The sequence below is a fragment of the Penicillium verhagenii genome (assembly GCF_028828195.1).
Source record: "Penicillium verhagenii strain IBT 33310 chromosome Unknown utg000008l_segment0_segment0, whole genome shotgun sequence".
NCBI classification, from domain to species: Eukaryota; Fungi; Ascomycota; class Eurotiomycetes; order Eurotiales; family Aspergillaceae; genus Penicillium; species Penicillium verhagenii.
Genome location: NW_026643172.1, coordinates 633,137 through 656,825, shown reverse-complemented (window position 1 = coordinate 656,825; position 23,689 = coordinate 633,137). Strand labels below are relative to the sequence as shown.

The 23,689-nt window shown below is 48.6% G+C and overlaps 9 protein-coding genes across 9 annotated transcripts; 2 read left to right on the top strand and 7 right to left on the bottom strand.

Annotated features, from left to right (window-relative positions):
• Positions 1–1,039: 1,039 nt before the first annotated feature.
• Positions 1,040–2,527, bottom strand: N7466_008222 (RNA polymerase II accessory factor CDC73 family protein; the record flags this gene model as incomplete). The annotated part of the gene is made up of 2 exons (XM_057167611.1): positions 1,040–1,768; positions 1,820–2,527. The coding sequence occupies 2 exons, from the start codon at positions 2,525–2,527 to the stop codon at positions 1,040–1,042; spliced, it is 1,437 nt and encodes a 478-aa protein (XP_057018242.1).
• A 453-nt stretch (positions 2,528–2,980) lies between these two features.
• On the bottom strand, positions 2,981–3,688 carry N7466_008221 (putative MFS monocarboxylate transporter; the record flags this gene model as incomplete). The annotated part of the gene is made up of 1 exon (XM_057167610.1): positions 2,981–3,688. One exon carries the CDS (start codon positions 3,686–3,688, stop codon positions 2,981–2,983), a length of 708 nt encoding a protein of 235 aa, XP_057018241.1.
• A 1,361-nt stretch (positions 3,689–5,049) lies between these two features.
• Positions 5,050–5,724, bottom strand: N7466_008220 (uncharacterized protein; the record flags this gene model as incomplete). Its single annotated transcript, XM_057167609.1, has 1 exon — positions 5,050–5,724. The coding sequence occupies one exon, from the start codon at positions 5,722–5,724 to the stop codon at positions 5,050–5,052; it is 675 nt and encodes a 224-aa protein (XP_057018240.1).
• A 1,559-nt stretch (positions 5,725–7,283) lies between these two features.
• N7466_008219 (putative PHD finger and SET domain protein) lies at positions 7,284–10,160 on the bottom strand (the record flags this gene model as incomplete). Its single annotated transcript, XM_057167608.1, has 1 exon — positions 7,284–10,160. The coding sequence occupies one exon, from the start codon at positions 10,158–10,160 to the stop codon at positions 7,284–7,286; it is 2,877 nt and encodes a 958-aa protein (XP_057018239.1).
• Positions 10,161–13,169: 3,009 nt separating this feature from the next.
• Positions 13,170–14,738, bottom strand: N7466_008218 (putative proline permease; the record flags this gene model as incomplete). The annotated part of the gene is made up of 1 exon (XM_057167607.1): positions 13,170–14,738. The coding sequence occupies one exon, from the start codon at positions 14,736–14,738 to the stop codon at positions 13,170–13,172; it is 1,569 nt and encodes a 522-aa protein (XP_057018238.1).
• A 396-nt stretch (positions 14,739–15,134) lies between these two features.
• On the bottom strand, positions 15,135–16,411 carry N7466_008217 (putative nuclear pore protein (SEH1); the record flags this gene model as incomplete). Its single annotated transcript, XM_057167606.1, has 3 exons — positions 15,135–15,241; positions 15,293–16,133; positions 16,202–16,411. The coding sequence occupies 3 exons, from the start codon at positions 16,409–16,411 to the stop codon at positions 15,135–15,137; spliced, it is 1,158 nt and encodes a 385-aa protein (XP_057018237.1).
• A 339-nt stretch (positions 16,412–16,750) lies between these two features.
• Positions 16,751–18,304, top strand: N7466_008216 (UDP-N-acetylglucosamine--dolichyl-phosphate N-acetylglucosaminephosphotransferase; the record flags this gene model as incomplete). Its single annotated transcript, XM_057167605.1, has 3 exons — positions 16,751–16,989; positions 17,052–17,232; positions 17,324–18,304. The coding sequence occupies 3 exons, from the start codon at positions 16,751–16,753 to the stop codon at positions 18,302–18,304; spliced, it is 1,401 nt and encodes a 466-aa protein (XP_057018236.1).
• A 334-nt stretch (positions 18,305–18,638) lies between these two features.
• Positions 18,639–20,256, bottom strand: N7466_008215 (DUF895 domain membrane protein; the record flags this gene model as incomplete). The annotated part of the gene is made up of 4 exons (XM_057167604.1): positions 18,639–18,818; positions 18,902–18,998; positions 19,068–20,109; positions 20,172–20,256. The coding sequence occupies 4 exons, from the start codon at positions 20,254–20,256 to the stop codon at positions 18,639–18,641; spliced, it is 1,404 nt and encodes a 467-aa protein (XP_057018235.1).
• A 1,777-nt stretch (positions 20,257–22,033) lies between these two features.
• Positions 22,034–23,515, top strand: N7466_008214 (zinc-binding alcohol dehydrogenase family protein; the record flags this gene model as incomplete). Its single annotated transcript, XM_057167603.1, has 4 exons — positions 22,034–22,291; positions 22,365–22,405; positions 22,461–22,906; positions 22,977–23,515. The coding sequence occupies 4 exons, from the start codon at positions 22,034–22,036 to the stop codon at positions 23,513–23,515; spliced, it is 1,284 nt and encodes a 427-aa protein (XP_057018234.1).
• Between the last annotated feature and the right edge of the window lie 174 nt (positions 23,516–23,689).

The window sequence follows — 23,689 nt, the reverse complement described above, 5'->3', positions numbered from 1 at the left end:
TCCCATTTCCCCAATGTTCCTGGCCTAGATCTCCACGCTCGTACACTTAACGTTTCAAGATCCACGGGTGACTTCCGAGGTTGGCTTCCAAGCTTGCCACATGGGGCCGGATTCTAATCCCCCAAATCCAAGTATTGGAGGAGATTCCTGTTAAATAGTCTAGTCTAGGCCCTGCAGGACCCATTTACTCAACTTATGGTCTTGGCTCGTTTTGACAGTATCTTGTATGGATCGACGAGACTATGGCTCTACGGGCCGGTCCCAGAATCCAGATCATACTAGTAGCATGTGTCTGGCCAAATGAAGACCAGTTTCCCGAGCTTTGCCTGGGCCTAAGATGATAAGATTTATCTCGGTTGTAAGCGTGAGTTTCTGTCATATTGGCTCCTTTCCAAGGTTCCTTTGGTTTATCTGATGCTCGGCCTACCGTGGAGTTAAGCTTAATACGTTCTATGTATTCCGGCCTGTTCTTTCGTACACCCAATCTAGAAATAATGCAAGTCATGCACATGTGTATCATGAACCGTACCTTTCACTGGAGAACGAGAGCAACCGATCAGAAACACCACTGAAATTAACCACTGGCTGCCTTATCAAGACAGGTACCAGCCAAGTAGTAGAGGGGGGGGGATTTAGAAATGCAGTCTTTTCAAGGGTTTACAAGGGTTTAATCTTGGACTGTATTGCTATGCTGAAAGGTAAATGTTTGAATATTGAACTTTGAAGTCATGAAAGTTCGGGGTAGACAGAGGAGATTGTTCTCATGGTGCAGTCCCCACCTGGTACTTACATCGAATTGTAACAAGGGAAGCTTTGAAAAGTATGTATGTAATAATAGAGACCAAAGGCAAAGTAATCAAGGCTTCAACTCACACCTAACAACGCCGAAGAACCGCGTACCCTATGATCGTGCCGTCAAATTCCGTTTTTTTTTAAAAAAAGAAGACAAGGCAAGGGTAAGTAAAACAGGGATATCAAAGACTGGCATCACAGGAACAGAAAAAAGAAGTAGAAGAAGCTACAAGGGAATAGTAGATTATCATTTCGACCCCCAGCCACGAAGTCTCATACCCTCCTCAATGGCCGTCCAGATTCCCTCTACAACTTCCCGATCCCTCCATCGTCCACCACCGTGAATACCACCTTTCTCATCCCATCGCTCGACGGAGAAGCTGTTTACACCACGTCCCCAGCCCTTAACTGTGGATGGTGCTTCCTCGCCCCTCCATCCAACATAAACACCAGTAGCATGCTTGAAAAGGTCGGGAGGAGAAGACCACTTATACGACTTAAATTGCCAAGTTTGTCCAGTAGTGAAAACAGCCACAAGCCGTGACCAGTACTCCGGCTTGAAGTTTGTAGTTCCATCCACAAGAATGAACTTGGTGGGCTTGGGGGCTTTGTGAGCGGGGTTTGCTGCAGCATTCGGATTGGAGGGATCCGATTTGAGGCGCAGTGGCCGCTTGAGTTCCATGAAGTTGGCCTCGGTAGACATGGACAGTGTGGGGTGGTCTGGTGGGACGAAGATACCGTCTTGCAGGAAGGATTTGATGTTGGACATGCGGATGAGAGAGGAAGCGGAGGGGGAAAGGAGAATGATGGGATCAGGCCGGGAGTTGGACTTGCGGGAGGAGGAGGACGAAGGCATCGAGAGGCCTGCAGAGGGGGCGGGAATCATGCTCTTGCTGCCTGGCTTTGTGGGTTGACCGGGGCGAGAGCGGTTACGGTCGAGGAAGACCTCGGCGCTCTTGCGGACATGAGAAAAGTCCTGTCAACCGTGTTAGTTGGTACTTAAGACACTCCGGGGGGGGGGACTTACGGTAGCTTTGATTCCTCTCAGCACAGTGTTCCGATCTCCAGTCTTGCGTTCCCCATTGTAAATCTCCTGTAGTCGAGGATCAATCGGCTTCTGCGCACGAGTACCCTGAGCTCCGGCCTGGACAGGTGCCCCAGGAGCACCACTAGGCACAGTAGAAACACCACCCTTCACACCGGACGCAATACCAGCTGAAGCTTCCGCCTGAGCAGCACCAGCAGCGGCGGCTGCTGCAGCCGCCGCCGCCGCCGCAGCGCCTTCCAAAGGCTTAATGTACTCGCTCTCATCGGACGCACCCTCGAGCCAGGTAATGAGATCCAAACGTTCGACGAAAGGAAGATTCTGGACTTCCTCCACTGTGCCGGATTCTGCTGGTCCCTTCAATTTTAGTGCCTCGTTCAGCTCCTGTGCGGAGGCAATGTATTCTGGGATAGCGACATCTTTCTTCTGCCACGCGAAGAAGATGCTGCGCAGGTCGACGGCGGATTCGACTGTTCCGGATACGATACGTGTAAAGCGGGTTGGTGCATTGAGGGGAATTGATTGTGGGGTTGGTTGCGAGAAGAAAAGATGTGTTGCCTGGGCTAGGTCTTCTGTCGCATGTTCGTTTGAGAGCTCGGACGAGGTTGTCGGGGCTGGGGGGCTATCCGAGGCAATGGCACGGCGCAGCGAGAGGAGCGGGTCCTGTAGAGATGCATCGGCTGTTGCCATTGTGATATTTAAGGGTGCAAGGCCCTAGGAGAAGCTGGGATGGGATCGGAGGTGAGGGATTGAGGCTGGTTGGATTTCGCGGTGGCAGCTCTGGACATGGCACGTGATTTCTAGAAACTCGCCAGTTCGCTCAAAGATCAGCGATAACAAAGTTGAACCTATCAAGTAGTATACCTATAGATCTACTACGAACGAACTTGAAAATTCGATTTCAGGTACATGTCACTGTGAGAAAAAGTCCTTTTCATTTTTTTATGGCTAATATTTCCACCATGATTGACGAATTAGAAATCTTGTCATAGTCGTCAACTCCGACATTCGCCATTCGATTTGTATTCCCAGTTTCCGTCGAACTCGAGGTTCAAGAAACTACCGGGGACTAAATGACACTCTGAATGGATGTACAACCCATACTGGTCTAAAACTTGATTTTTCTGCTCACCGAACATTGATTCAAACCAGGCAGCGCACTGCAGGACTCATATATCGCCACATCCAGCCCCAGGCGCCGAAGAAGGCAGTAATGCCAGTGAAAAGAATCAAAGTTCCATACTCGGTATCATACCCCGTAGCACCATCATGACCTAGGGATCCCTGTCGAATCAACACCGAACTAAGAGGTCCACTAATAACATTCCCAATACCTCTACCGCCAGCTAAAAGACCGAACACCAATCCGGTCTCCAATGACGGCGAAGACTCATCTTTAATCTGTGTGATGATGCCCGACCAAGTCGAGCTGAATCCACCCGCGAAAAAGCCATAGGAAATGGCGAAAACCGTCAGCAGAGCCACACCAGGCTCGGAGGAACCTGAATCCGTAGAAGAGGCCATGCCCCAAAAGAGAAGTACAGAGAGTGCAGATCCCACAGAGGATATGAGTACAACATTTGTCACGTTGCATTGGTCACATAGCATCCCCAATGCAATACCGCCGAAGATAGAGGTTGCGTTGAAAAGGGATACGAGAAGTGTTCCCATGGACTCGGGCAAACCGACAGTCCCTGTCGAGTATGACGGCAGATATGTTGACGGCAAGAAGTATCCAAAGCTTTGGATAACATTTCCTGCTTGTAGCACCCAAAATGTGACCGACTTGAGGAAGCTGAGGTCAAGAGGACGGGCAGATGCAGATGAAGACACTGGAATTCGGGGTTTCATGTAAGGAAGTGATAGTGAGGTTGTGATCAGCTAGAAAAAACTTGAATTAGCATAGTTCATTGAAGGCTGTGTTTGATAAGGATATGATGCTGGGAAAGTGCCAATCAATGTCTTTCATCATACCGTCACTACAGTCCATGCTCTCAAAGTTGTCCTGGAGCCGAATTCATTCAAACAGGCACTTGCAACAAAAGGCAGAGCAACGCCTGTGATGCTTTTTGCAGCCCACATTATCCCAAGAGCGAGTCCTTTTCTTCGTATAAACCATTGGTCGAGATACAAAGAAGACCGACTAAAAAGCAGCGCATTACCGATGGCACATATCACACCCTGGGTTGCAATGAGTTGCCATATTATCTCAGAGAACGAAGAAAGCAGGGAGCCGATCACGGTGATGACTAGCCCTGTTGGAGCACACCAGTGTTGCATACGTGGATATCGAGTCAACAGGGTAAAGGTGACTGGTGATAGAAGATATAGAAGCCCCTAGTATATCATTATATCATTAGTCAGATTTGGGAAACAAACGCAAATACCCGACATGCACTCTATTTAATACCGTTGATGTGGTCCCCACAGTCGCCAAGTCTCCTTTGTTACCCTGCAATACGTCATTCGAGGAGTAGTACTCCTGGAAAACACCAAACACACTCGAGAATCCTGAATGTATATGGGGTTAGTTCAACGTTCAATTTCAAGGTCTTTGCACTTAAGGCACACCCCAGACTGGGAGTTGAATGAGACAACAAGATGCTAGCATCAACCAAGCAGCTTTGCCTCCGTCGGGGAGAGCCAGCGTAGGCTGCTCGATCTCATGCGCAGATGAAGCATGATCATCAGAGGAGTGAGATAGAATCCGCTCCAATGGGAGACTCTCGTTGTTTGTGTTGTTCATTGCGTGAAACCTTGGAAGCATCTAAAGACGAAAAGAAGGCAACATTTGAAGTGCAAGAAAGAAGAATGAGGGGAAGAAGTAGTAGGTACTAGGTACGGAACGAGAGGAGCGATCGCCCCGACACGGGTCAGCCTTTTGAGTCATACCAAACATTAGAAAGACTAAACAATAGTAGGCACCTTTGAGCATCCTGTCTATTTCAAGGAGCAGTGGACATCAGGTTGGATATATGTTACAACTAGCTAATATTTTTATTAGCAGACTTGGTGTGGAAATCAATGATTGACAAAGCAGAAGCACAGGTTGAGAATAGTGGGATTTCCATAATATTTCGAAAACAGTTCTGCGAAAGCAAAATAACATCCTTTCTAGGTCATGAATCATGATACTTGAACTGACAGGGGCCCTAACTGACAAGCGCTCAGCCCATAATGGGCGAGCGCCATGAACTGGTTAGGATTAGCTCTCACTTGGTCAAGCCAGCCATAGCCATGAGAATCGAAGTTGGGGTTGCCCCACCACAATCACCCACATAGCCAAGCTTTCCCTTGCCAAACTTTGTCATAGCCACCGAAAATGAGAAAGGGTTCACATGTCCTGCTTCGACAACCTCGAGGGGTGTAATATCCTCTTCAGTGGGGCGATACCACACGTCCTTGTTCTCAACATTTCTAAGGAAAATGGTTTCGGCACTGTACGACTTGGGCAGGGTCTCCATTAGATGAGGTGGGAGAGAAAGGTATTCCCGATTCAGATAGACATCAGCGCGGTGCTTCTCATCGAACTTCCATAACAGTCGAGCATCCGCAAAGGGCTTCCGGACTGGTTTTCGCGGAGGAACGGTCGTGCTGATTTCACTGAAGTCTCCGATGCAGATGGCTGTTCCACCACGCCGGACATAACCAAGCACGGCCTCCCAGACTTCTTTATTCTGGGGATTGATCAATACCTGGCTGTTGACAAACACGACATGGAAGGGCCTTTCGAGTTGTTGGATGGCCGTGGAGATTGAATCGAGGGGCTGAATGAGAACTGCCTTTTCCTTGATCTTTCCAATGAGGTCTGCATACACCTCCCGGTGATTGGCCTGCGCTCCCACGGCCAGAAAGAGAACATGGCTATCAAAACTAGAGGTTGACATGGTTGAAAATGCATCAAGGGATTTCCAACGAAAGGGATATCAAGTCAGTATTGTGTGATGAGGGCTGGAAATTTCAGAAAGTGTTCACGGGAATTGAGGTCCTCACGTTGTAGCAGTGCCCAGGTGTTGATGAGGAATTGGTGGAAGCGAAGCAGGAAGAAGGCTTGGGGGAATGTAACAGCTTCCAAAATTCGCGCATGAAGAGGTAAACAGAGGGAGAAAACACCAAGGGAAGGCACGACCTTGGTTTCCTCACGTTCTCTCACTTCCTGTCAACATTGAACGCTGAACGCGAGATATAATCCCAATAAGGAAGGAACGCGTTGCAGTCTCCAGGCATCTGGACAGCTTCCAAGGTTGTTACCACTGGTTACTTCCAAGACAACAGTATTGCTTTTACTCATATCAAGTAGGTTTCAATCCTCTGATTCTTCTCCTTGTTGTCTTTGATATCGCTTTTCAAAAGAGACAGGCAGACGTCTTTTGGGACACTGAATGGGTAAGCCCTCTCAAGTACTGGGCATGAAGCTCGGAAGAGTATACTAGTACCTTACATACTATTATACCTAGTACTATGTAGTACTACATAGTACTTGTTAAGGATAGATGTGGTTCGTATCTGGATGATAGATACATACAGCTCCAAGATTCCAACGGTCAAGATTTGGACATTCCAACCATTGGTCTCGAGTTGAGATTTCCTTGACAGAAGGTTTATGCATAGATGTCTCGTTATGCGCTTTTCGTTTTTTTCTGGTGACAACTTCGTAGTACCTTCTCCTGAGAACCAGCCTTCGTACACCTCCAAAATAAGTGGGTACACTCGGAGGCTTGAAAGATGGAGAAACGAGAAACACAGACAAAGCAAAAGAAAAAGGAAATAGCGTCTGGACAAACCGCTATGGTAGGCGGAGGGAAGTGAGGTGGGCAGGATATAGGCACTGCAATTGTCCCGGATCAACCATCAGTTATAACGACTCGAGAACCTTGCATGTGCCCAGAAGATATCAATCCACTTGATAGTGGGTGGCTACTAGTACTTCTGATATCCACCGGTTATGCGCGCACGTATAAACTGCGCCAGATATGATCATAAACATTGGAAAATGGTGATAATTGGAATAACTTAATAATAATATTGTTCATACAAGCTATCCTATGCCATGGAAGAATAAAACTCCATGTCGAAGGAGAGAAGAAATCCGGTAGATAATCTCACAGATCATGAGAAATTAAGCGGCCGTGCTGCTCGAAGGCAAGTCACACCGAAGGTCCATAACCCACCCGAATCCTGGTATTTCCGTAACCGACCTTCCCATTTCCTTGGACACGCCATGTACGCCGTTCGGAAAGAAAAATAAAAGAAAACCGTCACACAGACACGCAGTCCGAACGCCGTTGCCACCCTGGTAAGGGTTGAAAGAAGTCACACGAGAGAAAGATTTTTGAAGTCGTAAGAAACGTAATTCCGAAGAGGTTTCATCAACCGACCACACCATTATTACCACACGCAGTAAGAATGACAAGAGGGATACAAAATATAGCGAGTAAAAAGGATATCACGAAGAGATAGAGGGGGCGTGAGGATGGGTCGAGTCGGAGGTGTCTTTCATCACAGCATCAAGGGGCTGTAAGGTCTCAGCCTTGTTGTCCAGTGAAGGCTTGCTGCCGGGAGACTGCACATCATCTGCACTCGCCAAATGCCCTTGTCCCGAAGGAACAAGCGGGTCCTGCGCAAGAGGGGTCGGAGCAGGAACAGAGGCCTGAGGCTGAGACCTATCCGAGGTAGGAGTTGTCATACCTCGGCGGCTTAGATAATCGCCAAGACTGAGTTTCTTCTTAGCTGGCGTTGGGGTAGGTGCAGCAGGCGGGTGTGCAGAGTGAGGAGAAGATGCATCGAGCGTTGAAGGGGAAGCAAGACTAGCAGTAGATGCAGATCCAGGGCTAACTGCGAGAGGAATGGAGGGGATACTGGGCGGGGGCATAGAGACGCGAAGATTGCCGTGCACCACAGGAGTAGTCGACCCTGGAAGCCTGGTGTTGTGGGCAACAGTGGATGGCCACGGATGAGGGATAGCGGTTTTGTTTGTGTCATGGCCTGCATGCTTGATATCATACTCGGACTTGCCAGCAACATCCTGCATGTCCACATCCCTAGCCGATGGTGTGCCGGCAGTAGAAGTATCCACATCCACATCCATCATAGCAACGTTTGGTTTGCCAACCCGTCCAAGAGTAGGGGATTGAGTCATGGGAGACACTGAGCCCCCAGGGCCCACACTGTCAGAACCAGCTGATGACAACTGTTGCCGGGCAACCTCTTCGGCTCGCATACGATCCATGCTGTATCGCTTCAGCAGACGAATCTTGGATGGGATGAACTGGATACGTGGACGGGGAGAGGAATTCAAGATTGATGGTTCATCGGCGTCGTCGAGATTGACCTGAACTGCAGCATCCACATACGCCGGTCGACTGAAGGAGGGGCGAGTGAATGGCGTATTCGATCCGGATGCCTTGCTGGGACTTGCATGCCGACCAGCAGGCAAAGAGCCTGGAGACAAACCTGTAGTAGGAGATTGGGATGCATCCGCAGCGGTATCAATGTGAAGCATTTTCCCAGATCCACGCTGTGATCCAAAGTACCCAGTCTGCGTCGATGTAGAGTTTCCGACTGCAGATGGGGATTGGGCCGATGGAGCACTTGTGCGCTTTTTCCTCTTTTGGGCCGTGGTCCGTTGATCGTTTTCCAGTGCCTGAAATTGCTTTTCGGCATCGGCAATCTTGCGACGCTCGCGGATGGACATGCCAAGTGTCACGGGGCCCAGGTTGGAAGCAGTCGGACTCAAGTCCCGGCTGAGAGATTTTCGCCGCACAGAACCTGATGTTGATCGACTGTCAACAGCCGCGTCGTCATCTTCAAGATGCTTCGTGGTTTCACTTCCAGCGCGGCTGGTCGAAGCACGGCTAGTTGAACCACGGCGCGTATCCAGCGGAGATGTGCCAGACTTAGTTTTAGCCTTCTTCCGCTTGCCATTGGTCTGTTTGGGGGTGTCAAGCAACTTCGGAGGCCGCCGGCGGTCAATGTTGGCAAGCAAGCAGTTTTGTGGGTGTTCACATGCACACCCGCCGAAGTTTGCGAGAGTGTTGCTGATGCAAACAGCGGCAGCATCCGTTGCGCTGTCCCCAGATTCTTGCTTGACCACGCCATTGGATGACTCAGATAGCTGCGCATCTAAATACCACATGATGGTAATCTCCGAACCTGCGGGGATGTCTTCCTTGGCAACAAAGCAGAAATGGTACTCAACATCGTTTGTGATGAAGATTCGCATGGTAACGTTTGGCCGACAAGACCGTCGAGTGTAACGGAGCATACTACCTTCATGTCGGCTGTCGATGTAAAGTGGTAGGTGAGAACTGAAGAAAACAAAAGGCTCTGGGTGGCGCAATTCAGACCACCTGTTGTTGGGATCAAGGCAATAGTCGTCAAAAATTCCAACCGTGCCAGTGATTTCTCCAACAACTTCATCTTTGCGCACGGCATCCTGAGTCTTCACGATTTTCCATGTGGGGTTGCGGCCGCTTGTTTCAAGATTTGAGTCGGTGATGGTGTCTGTAGTGAGGGCAGGCCAGTGAGAGCGATCTAGAGCAGCGTCGGACCACATGAAGGTGTCCTCAGATCGGCGGCCATTGGTGACTCGAGCCAAGGAATCTGGGTTCTTGACCCAAGAGGCCGACTCGGCCAACAGATTCACGGTCTTGAATAGGTTACTGTCCCTATCAACACGACTTTCATCATTATCGTAGAGTTGTAGGAATTCCTTGGAGTAGAGAGGGATGGAGGGACCCGAGGGCTTGGTGGGGGAGGGCGCAGTAGAGACAGAAGAGCGGCGTTTACGAGACTGAGTTGGGAGGTGAGGAGCGCCAGAGAGAGCACTGACGGAGGCCGAGGACCGGTGGGAGGTTTTCGTCTTCTTCGATGGCGGTTGATCACGAGCGGTAGAGTCGCTGCGTTGATGACCCAATCCATCTACATCGCCATCCTTGGGTTTTTTCTTGGGTGCCTTCGCACTGGATCGTTTTCTTCGGTCACCGTCCTCACTCTGTTCTCGAATCCGTCGTTGGCGTTGTCGGTCAGTAGCGCGACGGCTGTCCAACTGACGTGGCTCACATTCAATGCAGTTGTGCACATCCGGTACTCGCACGCCTGGATAGTAGCAGACAATGTGCTGCCACGTCTCACAGCGTTCGCAGAATACTGTGCTACCGTCATCTTCATTGAACTGACAGATACATTTAATGGTGTATGGCTCTTCTTCATCGGGCGCGCCCGAATCAGAGATAGCACCATTTGCTGGAGAGTCTGGAGGAGCGGGGACCGGGGACGGATCCGTGGTGGCGTGCGTGATGGCGAGGGAGGAGGTATCTGTCATAGTCCGACAGATTACCCCCTCTCAGGTCAGAAAATATGGGGAAAGATGAGGAGAGCGATGGCGTGGCCGACCCGTCACTATTCAACGAGCATATCAACGACCACCTGAAAGGGTGAATCTTTGCAGTGTCCTGTCTGAACAATGCTGGACGCGTTTCGCCAGGATAGTTCTCCGACACAGACAGAGCTTCAGCCTATTGTGAGCCTGAAAACCCCGTCTAGGTTCAACAAAACACTTCCCAGGAGGGTTCACGTCTTGATTTCGATGATGCAGAGGCCGGTTGGGCGAGAAAGAAAATCCTGGCCGAATGCGACTGACCCGTGTCCTGAAGGGTGGAAGGCAGGAGGTGGGCGATATCGAAAGGGCGAGTAGGGAACAGGGTGTAAAACGGCCAGGCGATTCCAGATGAACGGTTGAGCCGGGTGCGATATGCGTAGGGAGGCTACCGGAATTCGTTTCGAGGGGGGAAGTTGAAGGCGTAAAGGGTTCAGGGCGACGGGATCGCGTGGAGAAAAAGAGAAGTGGAAGAAGAGACGAGGATCGAGAAAGAGCGGAGGGAACACGGACAAAAGAGATGGAGAAATAAGATTCGAGGGAAGGGAAGAAAGAGGACGCGCCGGGAAAATAGGAGAGAAAAAGAGGGTGAGTCTGAGTGAACTTGGATGGAAGGAGGAGAAGATGAGCGGGCCTAAGGCAGCGAAAGGCCCCGAACCAGGAGCCCAGCGAAAGGGGATTAGCGTGGGTTGAGTCGCGCTGCGTTGACTCTCGAAAGCCCGAAAACGAACAGAGAAAACCGGATGGAAGAGGGGGGAAACGGTTAGGAAACAAGAGGGAAGCCAACCTGGACACTGGCTGCGGCGTAAACCCTGTAAGAAACGAAGGGAATTGTGTCACAAGGCTGTCAGCATCCTGTATCTCGGTGTATTGGAGTGGGTGAGCTCGGTAATATACGCTAGTCCACATTGGGACTAGCGACGGGAAGAACTGAATGCAGTGGGGAGGGAAATCACGGGACTAAAACCGGCAGAAAACCATGGAAGGGAGAAAGAGGGACAGGACAAGGGTTGGTTAGCATCTAGATTCACGTTAATAGTTCTCAATGAACATATTGGAGACATAAAGTTCAGGTAGTGCTGTTGTCATGGATGACAGGAAAGAGACTGGCCCACAAAGCTAAAAAAAAAGTTTGTCCGATGCACATCTCGGATTTCCATGCATATGGAAGTACATAGCTGGGCGGCATTTTTGATAGGTAGCCCGATCTAGAGCGCCTGATGACGCATCAGATCAAAGGAGTGGAAGGATAAGATTCTCATGGCCTGTCAAATGGAATCTGTAAGTGTAGAAAGGAAGAGGAAGAAGAAATTAGTAGGGTATAAAGAGGTTAATGGTGAACATGATGTTCTTGACCAAAGATAGGTCAAAGAAATCATGATGAAGTAAGGAGAAATGAGGTGGAGGGAAGAATGAAAATGAAATAGGAGTGGGAAAGGGTTAGAGAACCTGGAATAGATGGGAAAGGTTGAAATAGTGAAAAGAAAAGGCACAAGTGCAAGAATAGGATGAATGATTAAGCAGTAAGTAAGGTGTGGAAGCTAGAAGGAAGAGTGCGTATTTGTGAAGTAGAAGTAGAGCAAGTTGCAGAGGGAGCGTGGATATGGGGGAAATTTTGGCCTTGGGACGAAGGATGATCACCCGAAAAGATGGGGCAGCAGCGTGGCGCCGAGCATCGGGAGGGGAAAGTCATCTGGTCCCTTTTTAGGTTATTTGGGAGAATGTGGGGTGGGAAAAAGAGCAGCCGCGAGAGGGAAAAGCGGATAACAAGTTGATAGGTTGATAGACGATGTGTCTGAGAAAAATATGGACTCTTGTGGGTGGAAGGAGAAAGGAAGATCGCTAGAGAGGAAAAAAGGGCAAAGTTGCCGTCTTTGGTAAAAAAGGGGGGGGGGAGACAGAATGATCTAGCAGCCCGATATTAGTATTCCAGCCCGGTGATTTGGCAGCGTTTTTTTTTTCGCCACTATAGAACGTCGCAAGTGCGCAAGGAACAGGGCTAATCAGACCAAACGGTTAGTGAATCACAAGCTGTAAATCGTATTAAAACTTACTTGTTACGGCCCGCCCAGGGCCCTGCACACTTGCGGGAACCTGTTCCCTAGCGACCACACCGCTGGGCAAATCCCTGCGTTTGGGCTCCTGCTTAGGTATGATGGAAAATTGTCCGTTTCAATAAGATGAGATCGTGCGTTGGGGAAACAGTATACCGGTAAATGCAAAGGTAAACGTAAATGTAAACGTAAATGTAAACGACTCTGGAGGTTTGCAGGAATCGTGGAGGCACAGCTGTGGCGCTGTGGATCCTGGAGTATCTCAATAAAATATGCAAAAAATTCTTGGAATGAGTGAATAGAACAGGAAGAGAGAACAACCGAACCTTGAAAATATTGAAGTTTCCAAGGTTAGATTTTTCAGAATCAAGAGAAACAAATGACGGTTAGGGCAAGGTAAAGTGGGAGAAAGAAATCAAGTGAAGCTACTAGTACTAGACTTCAAGGTTCTGGAGAAGCACATGACAACCAGAAGGCAGCTGGGCGCACCAAACAACTCGATTAGGTCAACGAAATGAACACTTGGAAGAAAAAACATGGTCATAAAATTTGGGAATCAAAATTTGACCTCATGGTCTTTGTAATTGCTGTAATCATGAAGATCTACAAGCTTCAAACTTGAAAGCGACAGCTAAAAATTGCAGGAAAGACACCTTAGGTTTCGAAAAATGTGTGACACCAGCACGCTGCACACCTCTTATTTATTGATAGGTTGTTTACAACCAAGGAAAATACACTTTTCGAAGAAATAATGATAGCAGGTTGCAAGAAAGAGAGAGAAAAAAAAACCATGAGCAAAAAAATGGAAACAAAGAGCTGTACAAACCAAGCCACCTCCGCTGCTGTCGTTGACAAGCTACCAACACCTTCGGTCGCGTCTTTCTCCATTCCTTAACATAGCTTACACCTCCCTGGCCATTGCCCAGACCTGATCCAGCTCAAGAGTTGTGGGTGGTTGAAGCGATCGCCCATATGGTATCCGTGTACGTGGGCAGTGGTTGGTTTCTGGTGCTCGAGGTGGCTCTTTGACATTGCATTCCTCAGCAGGAATTCCACGTGGAACCGTGTCTCCAAATCGATGAATGACATATAAAAGACCAAATAGAGGTATGCTAATATATGCCATTACTACCCTCGCGCCTCGTGGCCCATTGTGATTTGCCGGAACGGCAGAGATTAGTCCGTTGGATAGCAGTAAAACAATGCTGAAACCAAAGCCCATGGCTGTACCCACCGGCTGGAAAGCATGACGATAAGCAGTGGTGATCCTATTTGCGTGCAAGCGCACTCGGAAGCGACGATATACAACACTTGAAAGGATCCAGGAAAGGTAGCCGGAACTGTTCACAAAGAGGATAAAGTATGTCGTTATGGTCGAGCTGGACGTGGCGACGGACAACAAGGCGAGAGACGTGAAAGTTGCTGTGAAGACAACAGCCACCCAGGGAACACCCCAGTTATTTCGATTTTTGAACATCGTGGGTGCATGACCAGCGTCTGCCAGGGCGCTTAGTGAGCGAGAGGCGAGGTACAGGAACGACTGGGCTGAGGTAACAGAAGAGAGGAGAATTGCAAGAGTCGCGGTGACAGGAAGGATTCGAATCCTTGCTGTGTTGATACCGATGACGAAGGGGGACAAGCCAGCTCCAGCTCCACCGTTGGTGAGGAGAGGATTGTTGTAGGGAGCCATGGTGCCCATTGCCAAGGATGTCAGGATGTACGGAACAACAGTCTGGCAGATGTCTCCGGAAACTCGTCTCGGTATGTTGGAGTTTGCCGCTGGCTGTACGCTTTCGGATATCTCGGGCTTCTCATCAACTTCCCGCTGCTCGGCTCGTTGCACAATCAACTCAGGTGCGAAGGTAAACGCGGCGGTGCTGAGATGAACAGATTGTAATAACCCCAGAAATTTACCCACTGATCCATGAGCGAGGTACTCGTGCATAGCCCCGGGCTTTTTCCAGTATTGAAATCCCCAATGGTCATGGCCAGTGGCACCCCCAAGAGCGATGGATAGAGAAAGGGCAAGAAGACAAGCCAATGTGCCGATTTTGATCCGATAGAAGACAGTTTCGGCTCTTTTAAACAGTCGATCGGGGAGAAAGTTTAAACCGACGATGATGCCAGTGCACAATATAAGCCAGACGGCAATGTTGGAGCCAGGGTTCCACAGCCCAAGATTGACCATCGCTGTCGTGATCTCGTATGGGACGAACATGGCCATGGTATACCAGCGTAGACAGGCGGTGGCGAACCCCAAGCTGTTGTTCATGTACTGGAAGCCATGCATGACGACCGTGCCATGGCGAGAGGGTTTGTAGGTAGCAACTTCTGCGACACTGGTGGCCATGAAATAAACCAGAAGCGATAAGAATATGTAAGAAACGAGTAGTGAGGCCGGCCCGCCAACAGCCAACGCTTGGCCGCCGGCGAGAAACAAGCCAGTGCCAAGGGTCGGTCCAATGGCCATTCCGGGTATCAGGAAATAAAGATAGGGCTAGAATGAAGGCGGGCCATGGATTCAGAGAGACCCAGGTATTCGAAATGACATGAAGTTGTAACTATTCATTTGTGCATTCCGATGAAAAAAAATTCCAAGTCGCACCTGCCTGGCGGAGGTCATTTGCATTTTTCAATTAACAGTTTACATAGTCGTACCTGCCCTAAGATCATACATTTTCTTAGCACACACGCGAAAACGATCATGTGGTATAAGGTCAACTGGTCGATGTGGAAGCTTCAAATAGAATTGGAATTGGAACGAACAACAAACATTCATGTTATTAAGACAAGTGCAAGGGTATCATTAGTTATCTCAAAGGGATTGGATCTTTGCTCATCCAGCATATAGAGCTGAAGAGCCAGTTCACTGGGAAGCCAGATCGGTCTCGGCATATTCAAGCCACTCTCCGGCCAACGATTTCTTCCAAAACCTGACCGCACCGTCGTCCCCAGAAGAAATCAGCGAATCGCCTGAGCAGTGCGTTAGAATGTACAACATTTTCAGAAAAATTAAAAACTTACCAGCGAAGGAAAATTCAACCTGCCACACATCTAGATGCCTGCTTTCTATGCATGCGACTTGCTTGAATGAATGCTTAAACAGAGAGTCTCCACTGGCTTGGCGATTTGACACTGATTCAGGATCATGATTTGCCAGGGCATTCCCAATTCCAGATTGCGATGTAGCACGCACAGATGGCGATTGCTGATGCCGCCGTTCGGCCTTCCGAGAACTGGAGTTTTGGGAAGTTTGATTGATGGGTGTCGTATAGACTTCAAAAATGCGCACCAGGCCATCTTTGCATCCACTGGCAATGAGATCGTATCCCCGTACGGACCCATTTGCCCAAGAGATATCCCTGACCAGGCTGGCGTGTCCATTCAATTCAATAGCGTGGTAGAAACGTCGGTTTGCATCCGTGCGATAGACCTTCACAGAGTCCATTGCTGCAACGACTAGTGATAAACTCTTCCGATCTGAGTCCGATTGGATTGAGTGGGTGATATCGGTGGGATCGTGGTGAAATTGCACTTTGAAACTTGTTTCCTCTCCGCGTTCAGGTGCTGAGCAAACCCGAAACTGGTCGATCGGTTGCCAGTCCGCCAGGCTATCCGGACTGACGGGTTCCATTACCATCAAGTAACCGTCGCGGGTGATCACAGCCATCCATGACTCCAAGTCAATATTCCGAAAATCCAGTGACACAAATGGATGGCGTTGGGGCGCTGTCATGCGGAAAATAGACCTAAAGCGCCGGCCAGAATTGGGTGACTGTGTTACGTCTTCCTGCCAGACTTTGAGTTTCATGTCTTCTCCGACACTTGCAATATGTTGGCCCGTGAATGGACCGTTCCAGGTCGCCTGAGATGGTATATTAGAGCGCGTTTCTACGCGACACAAGCAGATGTGTTGTGGTTTTCGGGTCTTACATCACGAATCTCCGCGTCATGGGCCCGCCAGGTGTCCAACAGTTGCCACTGACCATCCTTCAAATCCCAAACTTTCATGCGGTGATCCGAAGAGGCTGTGACAATCCGATTGCCATAGAAGTTGAACTTGGTGACAGTTACCAGATCCCGGTGGCCAGCATCGAAATCGGCAAATCCACCGGCCATCTCCGGGCGTTCCATTGCCCCCATTGGGACCAGCTATTCGACCTCTATTGATTCAAGGCACACAAAATGAACAATGGGCCAATGATGCACTTCACTTACACATATGCATGTCGTGACATGAAACAAAGGTGTCTCGGGTTTCCTTACTTGGCCGCGATCAGCAGTTCTCTGCCGCCTCAAGGCGGTCAGATATGGCGGGCAGATTCGATAAGCTTATCGCGGCAGTTTCCGCATTGATGCCACATTGCGTAAGCCGTGCTCCATAGGAAAGGTGTTCACTTCTTTTTGAGCACGTTTTTCTATTTCTTTTTTTTCGGCTTGGATTGGATCATAATCAATTGATACGGGTATCAATTGTCCATGATGCAGAATCCAAGTACCCTTTCTAGGGCGGAAACGTGGCGCCTGTTGCTTCTGGTAGGAGCTGGCCTCGGAGTGTTAGTCAACACGTTCCAGGGTGATGGTGCACCCTTGATAGCCTCGATTGCACTAGCTTGCATATCATTTGCTGTGGCATATAGCATGATTAGATGGCTTGGGCCAGTCTTCATCAAGGCTGGTTTGAAGGGAAAAGATATGGCCAAGCCAAGAAAACCCGAAATGTAAGTATACACTCCACTAACGATTTGTGGCGTGATCATCAGAGTCTGACCCCACGGCTTAGACCAGAAACAATGGGAGCCGTATGCGCTGTGGTTTACTTGATCGCTCTCATAGTGTTCATTCCATTTGCATTTTACAAAGACATCGTCGCAGCAACCTCAGGCGGAGGAAATCGCGACGTGGTTATTGAAGACCAACACATTGAGACGGGTCGTTATCTTCATAGATTCCCTCATGGAAAGGTTTGTTTAGCCAAAAGATTTCTTGTTGGTTTTTTTTTTTAAAAAAAAACAAACAAAAAATACGCAACGCGCTGACGTTTTGGCCCAATAGCTGGCATCATACCTATCGGGTCTGCTTTCTTTGCAATCTATCGTCATTCTTGGAATCGGCGATGACCTACTTGATATCCGCTGGCGACACAAGGTCTTGATTCCTGCATTTGCAGCGATTCCCATGCTCATTGTTTACTTTGTCGATTTCGGTGTCACTCATGTCGTTGTGCCAGTCCAACTTCAGACATATCTCGGAGATTCCATTGACCTCGGATGGCTGTACTACATGTACATGGCAGCTGTGGCGATCTTCTGTCCGAATGCAATCAACATGCTTGCAGGTATCAATGGCATTGAAGTTGCCCAGTCACTAGTTATTGCGGTTCTACTCCTATTCAATGATGCCATGTACCTGGCACCAATCACGCCATACCCAAACCCGGCTACCGACTCGCACCTTTTCTCCATCTACTTCCTACTACCATTTATCGGCGTCTCGGCTGCGCTTCTGTGTCATAATTGGTATCCATCCAAAGTGTTCGTGGGTGATACCTACTGTTACTTTGCCGGTATGGTGTTCGCTGTTGTGGGCATACTTGGGCATTTCAGCAAGACCTTGCTCTTGCTGTTCGTTCCCCAAATCTTCAACTTTGTGTATTCAATTCCGCAACTGTTCCACATCATTCCCTGTCCTCGCCACCGGCTCCCAAAATTCAACGCCGCGACGGGGCTTTTGGATACTTCTGTCACTGAGTGGACGGTTCCTCCATCGACGTTAATCGCGATGGCGTTGGACATTCTTCACAAACTGCGGCTTGTACGCATCGTCAAAAACGAGGAAGGGCATATTGTGGAGTCGACAAACTTGACTATTTTGAATCTCTGGCTTGTTTGGATGGGGCCCATGAGGGAAGACACCCTGGCATGGCATATGGTGGGGGTTCAGACAGTTTGTGGGTTGTTTGGGTTATTCGTGCGACATCGCTTGGCTTTGCTCGTGTTTAACACGGATAATCTATCATTCCAGTCTATAGCGTAATCTCGCGTCTTGTTTTTCTCGTGTAATATGCTCAAATACCACATAGTAGCTTCGTTTTGCCATCATTATTCCACTGTTAGAGATTGTATTTTCTTCATGTATATTATTGACACTAATTATGTATGAATTTCATAACAGAGAGCCAGCCTCAAAGATACCAGCTGTTTTTTATCGGCTTTGGTCAACGTGGTCGGTGTGAGCCTTCTTTGAAAGGCTATTACATGTATGTATTCACCCCTGGAAACGCCGCGAAACAAAAACCAGGGAATGACAAAATTCAAACCCTTGCCTGTATAAGGCTGGGCGACATTAAAGTCCTTTTGAAGGCTGACTACTACTCAGTGTCAGATGGCTCTCGCAGAGCTCGAGCCTCTCTTTCAAGTTTCTTATCTCCAAAAAGCGTTCCAACCTCTTTCACGAGGAGCCACGCCGGCAGGATAGCAATTGCCCACAGGACAAAGTTGAGGTAAACACTTCCCACGGCGGCCATGATCGTCACACTGCTGAGACCATACTGAAAGTTGAGAAGAGATGTTAATATTCGAAGAAAGCGGCGCACGGGGCACGTTTGAGAAGAATTCAAGAAGAAGCACTTACACTGACAGCTTGTGCAGCAGACTCAGTTCCACGTAACAAACCGGCAATTCGGACAACTTCCTCATCATCATCCGCCAAGTTGCCGACCAAGAAGAATCTGTCTTCACATTAGCACTGCCCATGTGGGTTTGAACGATTTTTGATTTCGGATGTTGTTGGAACTCACAGATACATATAGTTGAGTTGGAACCCAGCAACCCAGAATAGGAAAAGCGCGAATGCTCTTCCAAAACCAGGATCAACCCAGTCGTACACTGGGTTTGTCTTGTTGAACTCGGTGGTGTTGATCGTGGCCCATATCCAGCAGATTCCTTGCCAGCCAACGACAAAGAAAAAGGCAGCTCTAGTCCGTGTTTTGAGCGAAATGGACTTGTTGTCGAGGAATGCCCCCAGAACATTTCCTGCTATCAGCGCAACAATTCCACTGAGAAAGGAGCCGAGAGCTCGTGATCGCACGGTGAGCCACAGGTCCTCATACGAGAACATCACGGCTTCAGTATAGACAGCCTGACAGATAAATGGAATGATCAACAGGAACTTGCGACTCAAGAACAACTTGGTCATCTGCTTGAGCTCAAACCCGACACTGTTGTTCACTTTCAGTCGCACAGGAACCCCATCCTTTCGCTGCACCTGGGACGGTGTATTCAGAAGCAATCCAGCAAATGGACCCAAAGCCTGAAGCACAATGAAGATGATATACACGGTATATGACACACTTCCCGCAGTCGAACGATTCGCATTGATGCCCAAGCTGATCGCGCCACCCAAGATCTGCCCTCCAACACGGAAACTTAACCAGAATCCCAAAAAGCGACCTTGATTATATGGCTCAGGATAAGAAAGCGCGATCGCGGCTTCGGCCATCCAGAAAATACCCGCCGAGATACCGCAAAGCGCCGCACCCAGAATCACGAGCCACGAATCCCCGAAGCGATTGTTTGTGTATAGTCCCGCGGCGTACGGCGCATAACCCATTGTTCCAATTATCAAGGTCCACTTGATGCCGATAAATCGAACGACAACACTGCCCAGGAAGCAAGATACAACCATGAGACAGAATGTTAGGGCGTTTGCTGCGTTGACGAGGTAGGGCTTTTCTTCGCCTCCTCCACCCAGGGAGTTCATCGCTCCCCAGATACCGGGAGCTAGGAGGTTGCAAAGCCCCAGAACGAGGGCATTGTAGAACGTCGAGCGATACCATTTTACTATTTAATCCACCGGTTAGGTCAAATTTCATCATTGAAAAAAGAAAAAACTATGAATTTACCTGGATGCGATTCCCCAGACTGGGACTCATATGTATCGCTGACCTCCTCATCTTTCGGCGGCGCACCTTTATCCACGCTTGTCATGGTGGGCGAAGAGATATCTCGACTGGATTAAAGAAGGAACTGCATACAGACCTGTGTGGAGGCCAGACCCTGAGCTTTTATTGTTTTAAAGACCATCCCGTCTTAACTGCCGATCTATGTCTGGCTGTCAAAAATTCTCCACTTGAAACATGATATCTGTTGCGGCGACATGGCAACATCGGGGAACTTCCATTTCCGATCTCATTCCCCGCGTCAACATGAAAGAAATTGAACTGATACGCATTAAGGGTCCGGGGATGTTGTTGTTTTTGGCCAAGATTACGTGCTCGCACGAACTTCAGACTTGCGGCACACGTCATATTAGGAGCGGGCGAGAAATTGGCGACAATCTTAATTACCATGTGCTTATTTAGCCGTTCCTCTGGAAATAAAGCCTTCATTATGTTTGATTCTTTACGGCCGAGAGAACATGGACGCTTTAATTCCGAAGTTCTGTTTCGTCAACATACTATGATAGGTAGGCAGGTTTTCATTTGGATGCAGCCACACGATACACTTGACATCAGAATTCATGCATAATAGAAATCTGGATATACGAAGGTCATGAGTTCTCATGTGTCCTTGAATAAAAGATTGGCACGCAGCTATGAAGGTACTTTGCATCGATTTACCCCAACTTGAAGATATTCTGGGGAAAGCCTAGGTATATGATCCAAGATGGCTCAGGCTAATTCTGACGTAGAGTAGATAAGTGAGAAGTCATTACTTGCTGTGCCTTAAAGAGTCTGTTGATCCTTGGAATAGCTAAGAAATCTTTGGCCATTGAAGGAGTTCAAATGTTTGAGAGCCCCGTTGTCCCAAGGCTGTTGCTCCGTATCTTTTGTCTGCCAATGACTACCACCTAACATTAAAATTATTGTATAGATGTTTTTTTGAACTTGAAAGAATTCTTCCCTACTTTGATTATTGATTAGCAATCTTCATCTGATAATCTAGAACGCACTGGTGAAAAGAATCCGGGAGTTCGGATGCACCCCTGAAAGTCCAGCCAAACAGACTCAATCTTTCGTCATCGCAACCCCGGATCACATCAACTCGAGTCCGAAAAACACCTTCACTGTCGTGCTCGATCGGAGTTCGTGCACTGGATCACAATTTAATGAATGCTTATCTCTCCAAAATAATATACCAAGTCAGATCCATGTAGTTCAACTTGTATGTTTCTTGACGAGTTCGAGTTTCTTACTTCCACTTTTGTATAGTTGCCCTAACATTCCCGAGATCCTCAAGATCCGCTCATGCTTAAAAAGAGGTCCTCGTTTCAGAACGGAATCTTGATTAAATTATGGAGAATTACACGGGAGATTCACAAAGCCAACCGAGATAAATAAATAAATTCAATGTTTGATCTACTCCGCACGATTCCCCTCCTAGACGGCCAACGAGAAGTCGTCATCACGCCATCCAGGCCCCGCCATGAGCAATGCACAGCATCCCTAACACTTCTTACGACAATAGGATAGGCTGAAAGCGCAGATATGTAAGCAATTACGCTTTGATCCTACGCTCTTTTCGTCAAAGACCTTGGTTCCAATGTTCGGCGGAGACGCTCCGACCAAATGTGCGTGCTTTTGGTAAGTATTGATATCAATGCTCCCCGCTCCTATAAGTGGCGAGCGCGCGTTGCCTAGATCTCTCGCCCGAGAAATGATTCCTATTGGTAATCCAACTGGAATATAGATAGAGGTTGCTTTGGAATCCACGTCTGCTCGTGGAATCTTCGTTCTAAATTATGGCCTTGGTAGCACCCAGCATCATGTCAACCACCACCTGCCTCCAGCTCGAAGAGCTGCATGATAAGCCGTCAACCTTTCATCGCTATATCTTTTCAGAGACTCGGTCTCGGCCACTGCTTTCTAATAAAGAGAAGATCGAGGAACGGATATCAACACTCAATACACCTTTGGAAGCAAAACAGAGAGTTTTGCTTCTCAAGGCAGCCCGAGAACAATATACTCTGGTAGATGACCACCACGTTCCTTCTATCCTTCATCCAGGAGAGGTTCTTGTTAAGGTATGATTCTGTTTGGCGGGTTTAGGTCCATTTGTACAGGCCCTCAGATGGAGTACTGACCATCCACCGGCAGGTTTTGGCGATCGGCCTGAATCCGATCGACTGGAAAGGACCGTATGTGGAGAACCTCTCTTGAGAATCAATGCAACACTAGCTGACAATTATGCAGAGCATACAACTTTGGAATCCCCAGTCTTCCATGGATCAACGGACGGGACTTAGCAGGACTTGTGTTGCAAGTTCCCAACGAGTCTTCCCGCCTTCGTGTAGGCGATATCGTTCTCGTGCCATCTACAGATTACCGTGACATTCGAAAAGCAGCATTCCAAGAATATGCCATCGCTACCGATTTTAACGCTGCACGAATTCCATCCACCACCTCCATACACGCATCAGCATCCCTTGGTGTCGCTTTTGTTGCTGCTGTATTAGCCCTGGGCGTTTCGTTTGGACTAGACTTCTCCCGTCTTACTAAATCACCGGGGCCCAATCTGGTCAACGTCGTCAACGAACTTAATAAGAAAGATATCCCTGCCGATATCCTTGATGAAGTTTTCGCTACTTCTGATGAATCGGAGAGGCCCCAGCGAGGTGATTGGATTGTTATCTGGGGAGGTAAGGCAATACCCTCAAAATCGTCTTAAATAGTCATCTATGGACAAGACAGCTAATGGTTCTTCTTCAGCATCTACAACCACCGGACTAGTGACTCTTAATTTAGCAAAGCTAGCAGGCCTGCGCGTGATCTGCGTAGCAGATATTGCACGACACGGCGCCAAGCTCGTGGAATCCGGGGCCGATCTGCTAGTTGATCGACACGACACAGATCGGGCTGTGGAAATTATTCGTGGAGTCACTGGTGGTAAGCTACGATATGCTATTGATATAGTTGGCACAGAGACAGCCACAATACTCGAGAAGACTCTGGATCCTTCGGGAGGGGCCCACCTGTTGGGACTTACTGGTCTACCCAAGGAGCGAAACCCTGCGATCAAATACCATACCGTGCCCATCAAGCTTTTCCACACTGCACCAGCTGTGGGTGAGAGCATGGTCACCTGGCTAGAGAGCTTACTGCAGACGGGCACCTTGACTTTGCCGGATATCATTCGGGCAGAGGGTGGATTGGAAGGTATCAATGCTGCACTAGACGTTCTCCGAAGTGGATCTGCTTCTGGAAAGCGCATTGTTGTTGATCTGGGCTCCAAGGAATCTCACCCCTGATGGATCCCTGAACATGAATGTGATTATGTTGTTATGGGTTAGGAATTGACATGACAGGTGTTTTGGGGGGATAATTAGACATGCCCACGGGTCGTTTTAGATACCGAGACTTCAATGTCAGGATAGGCACGTACTTGAACTCACGTGCTTCTTGTACGTGGAATGCTTCGAGGA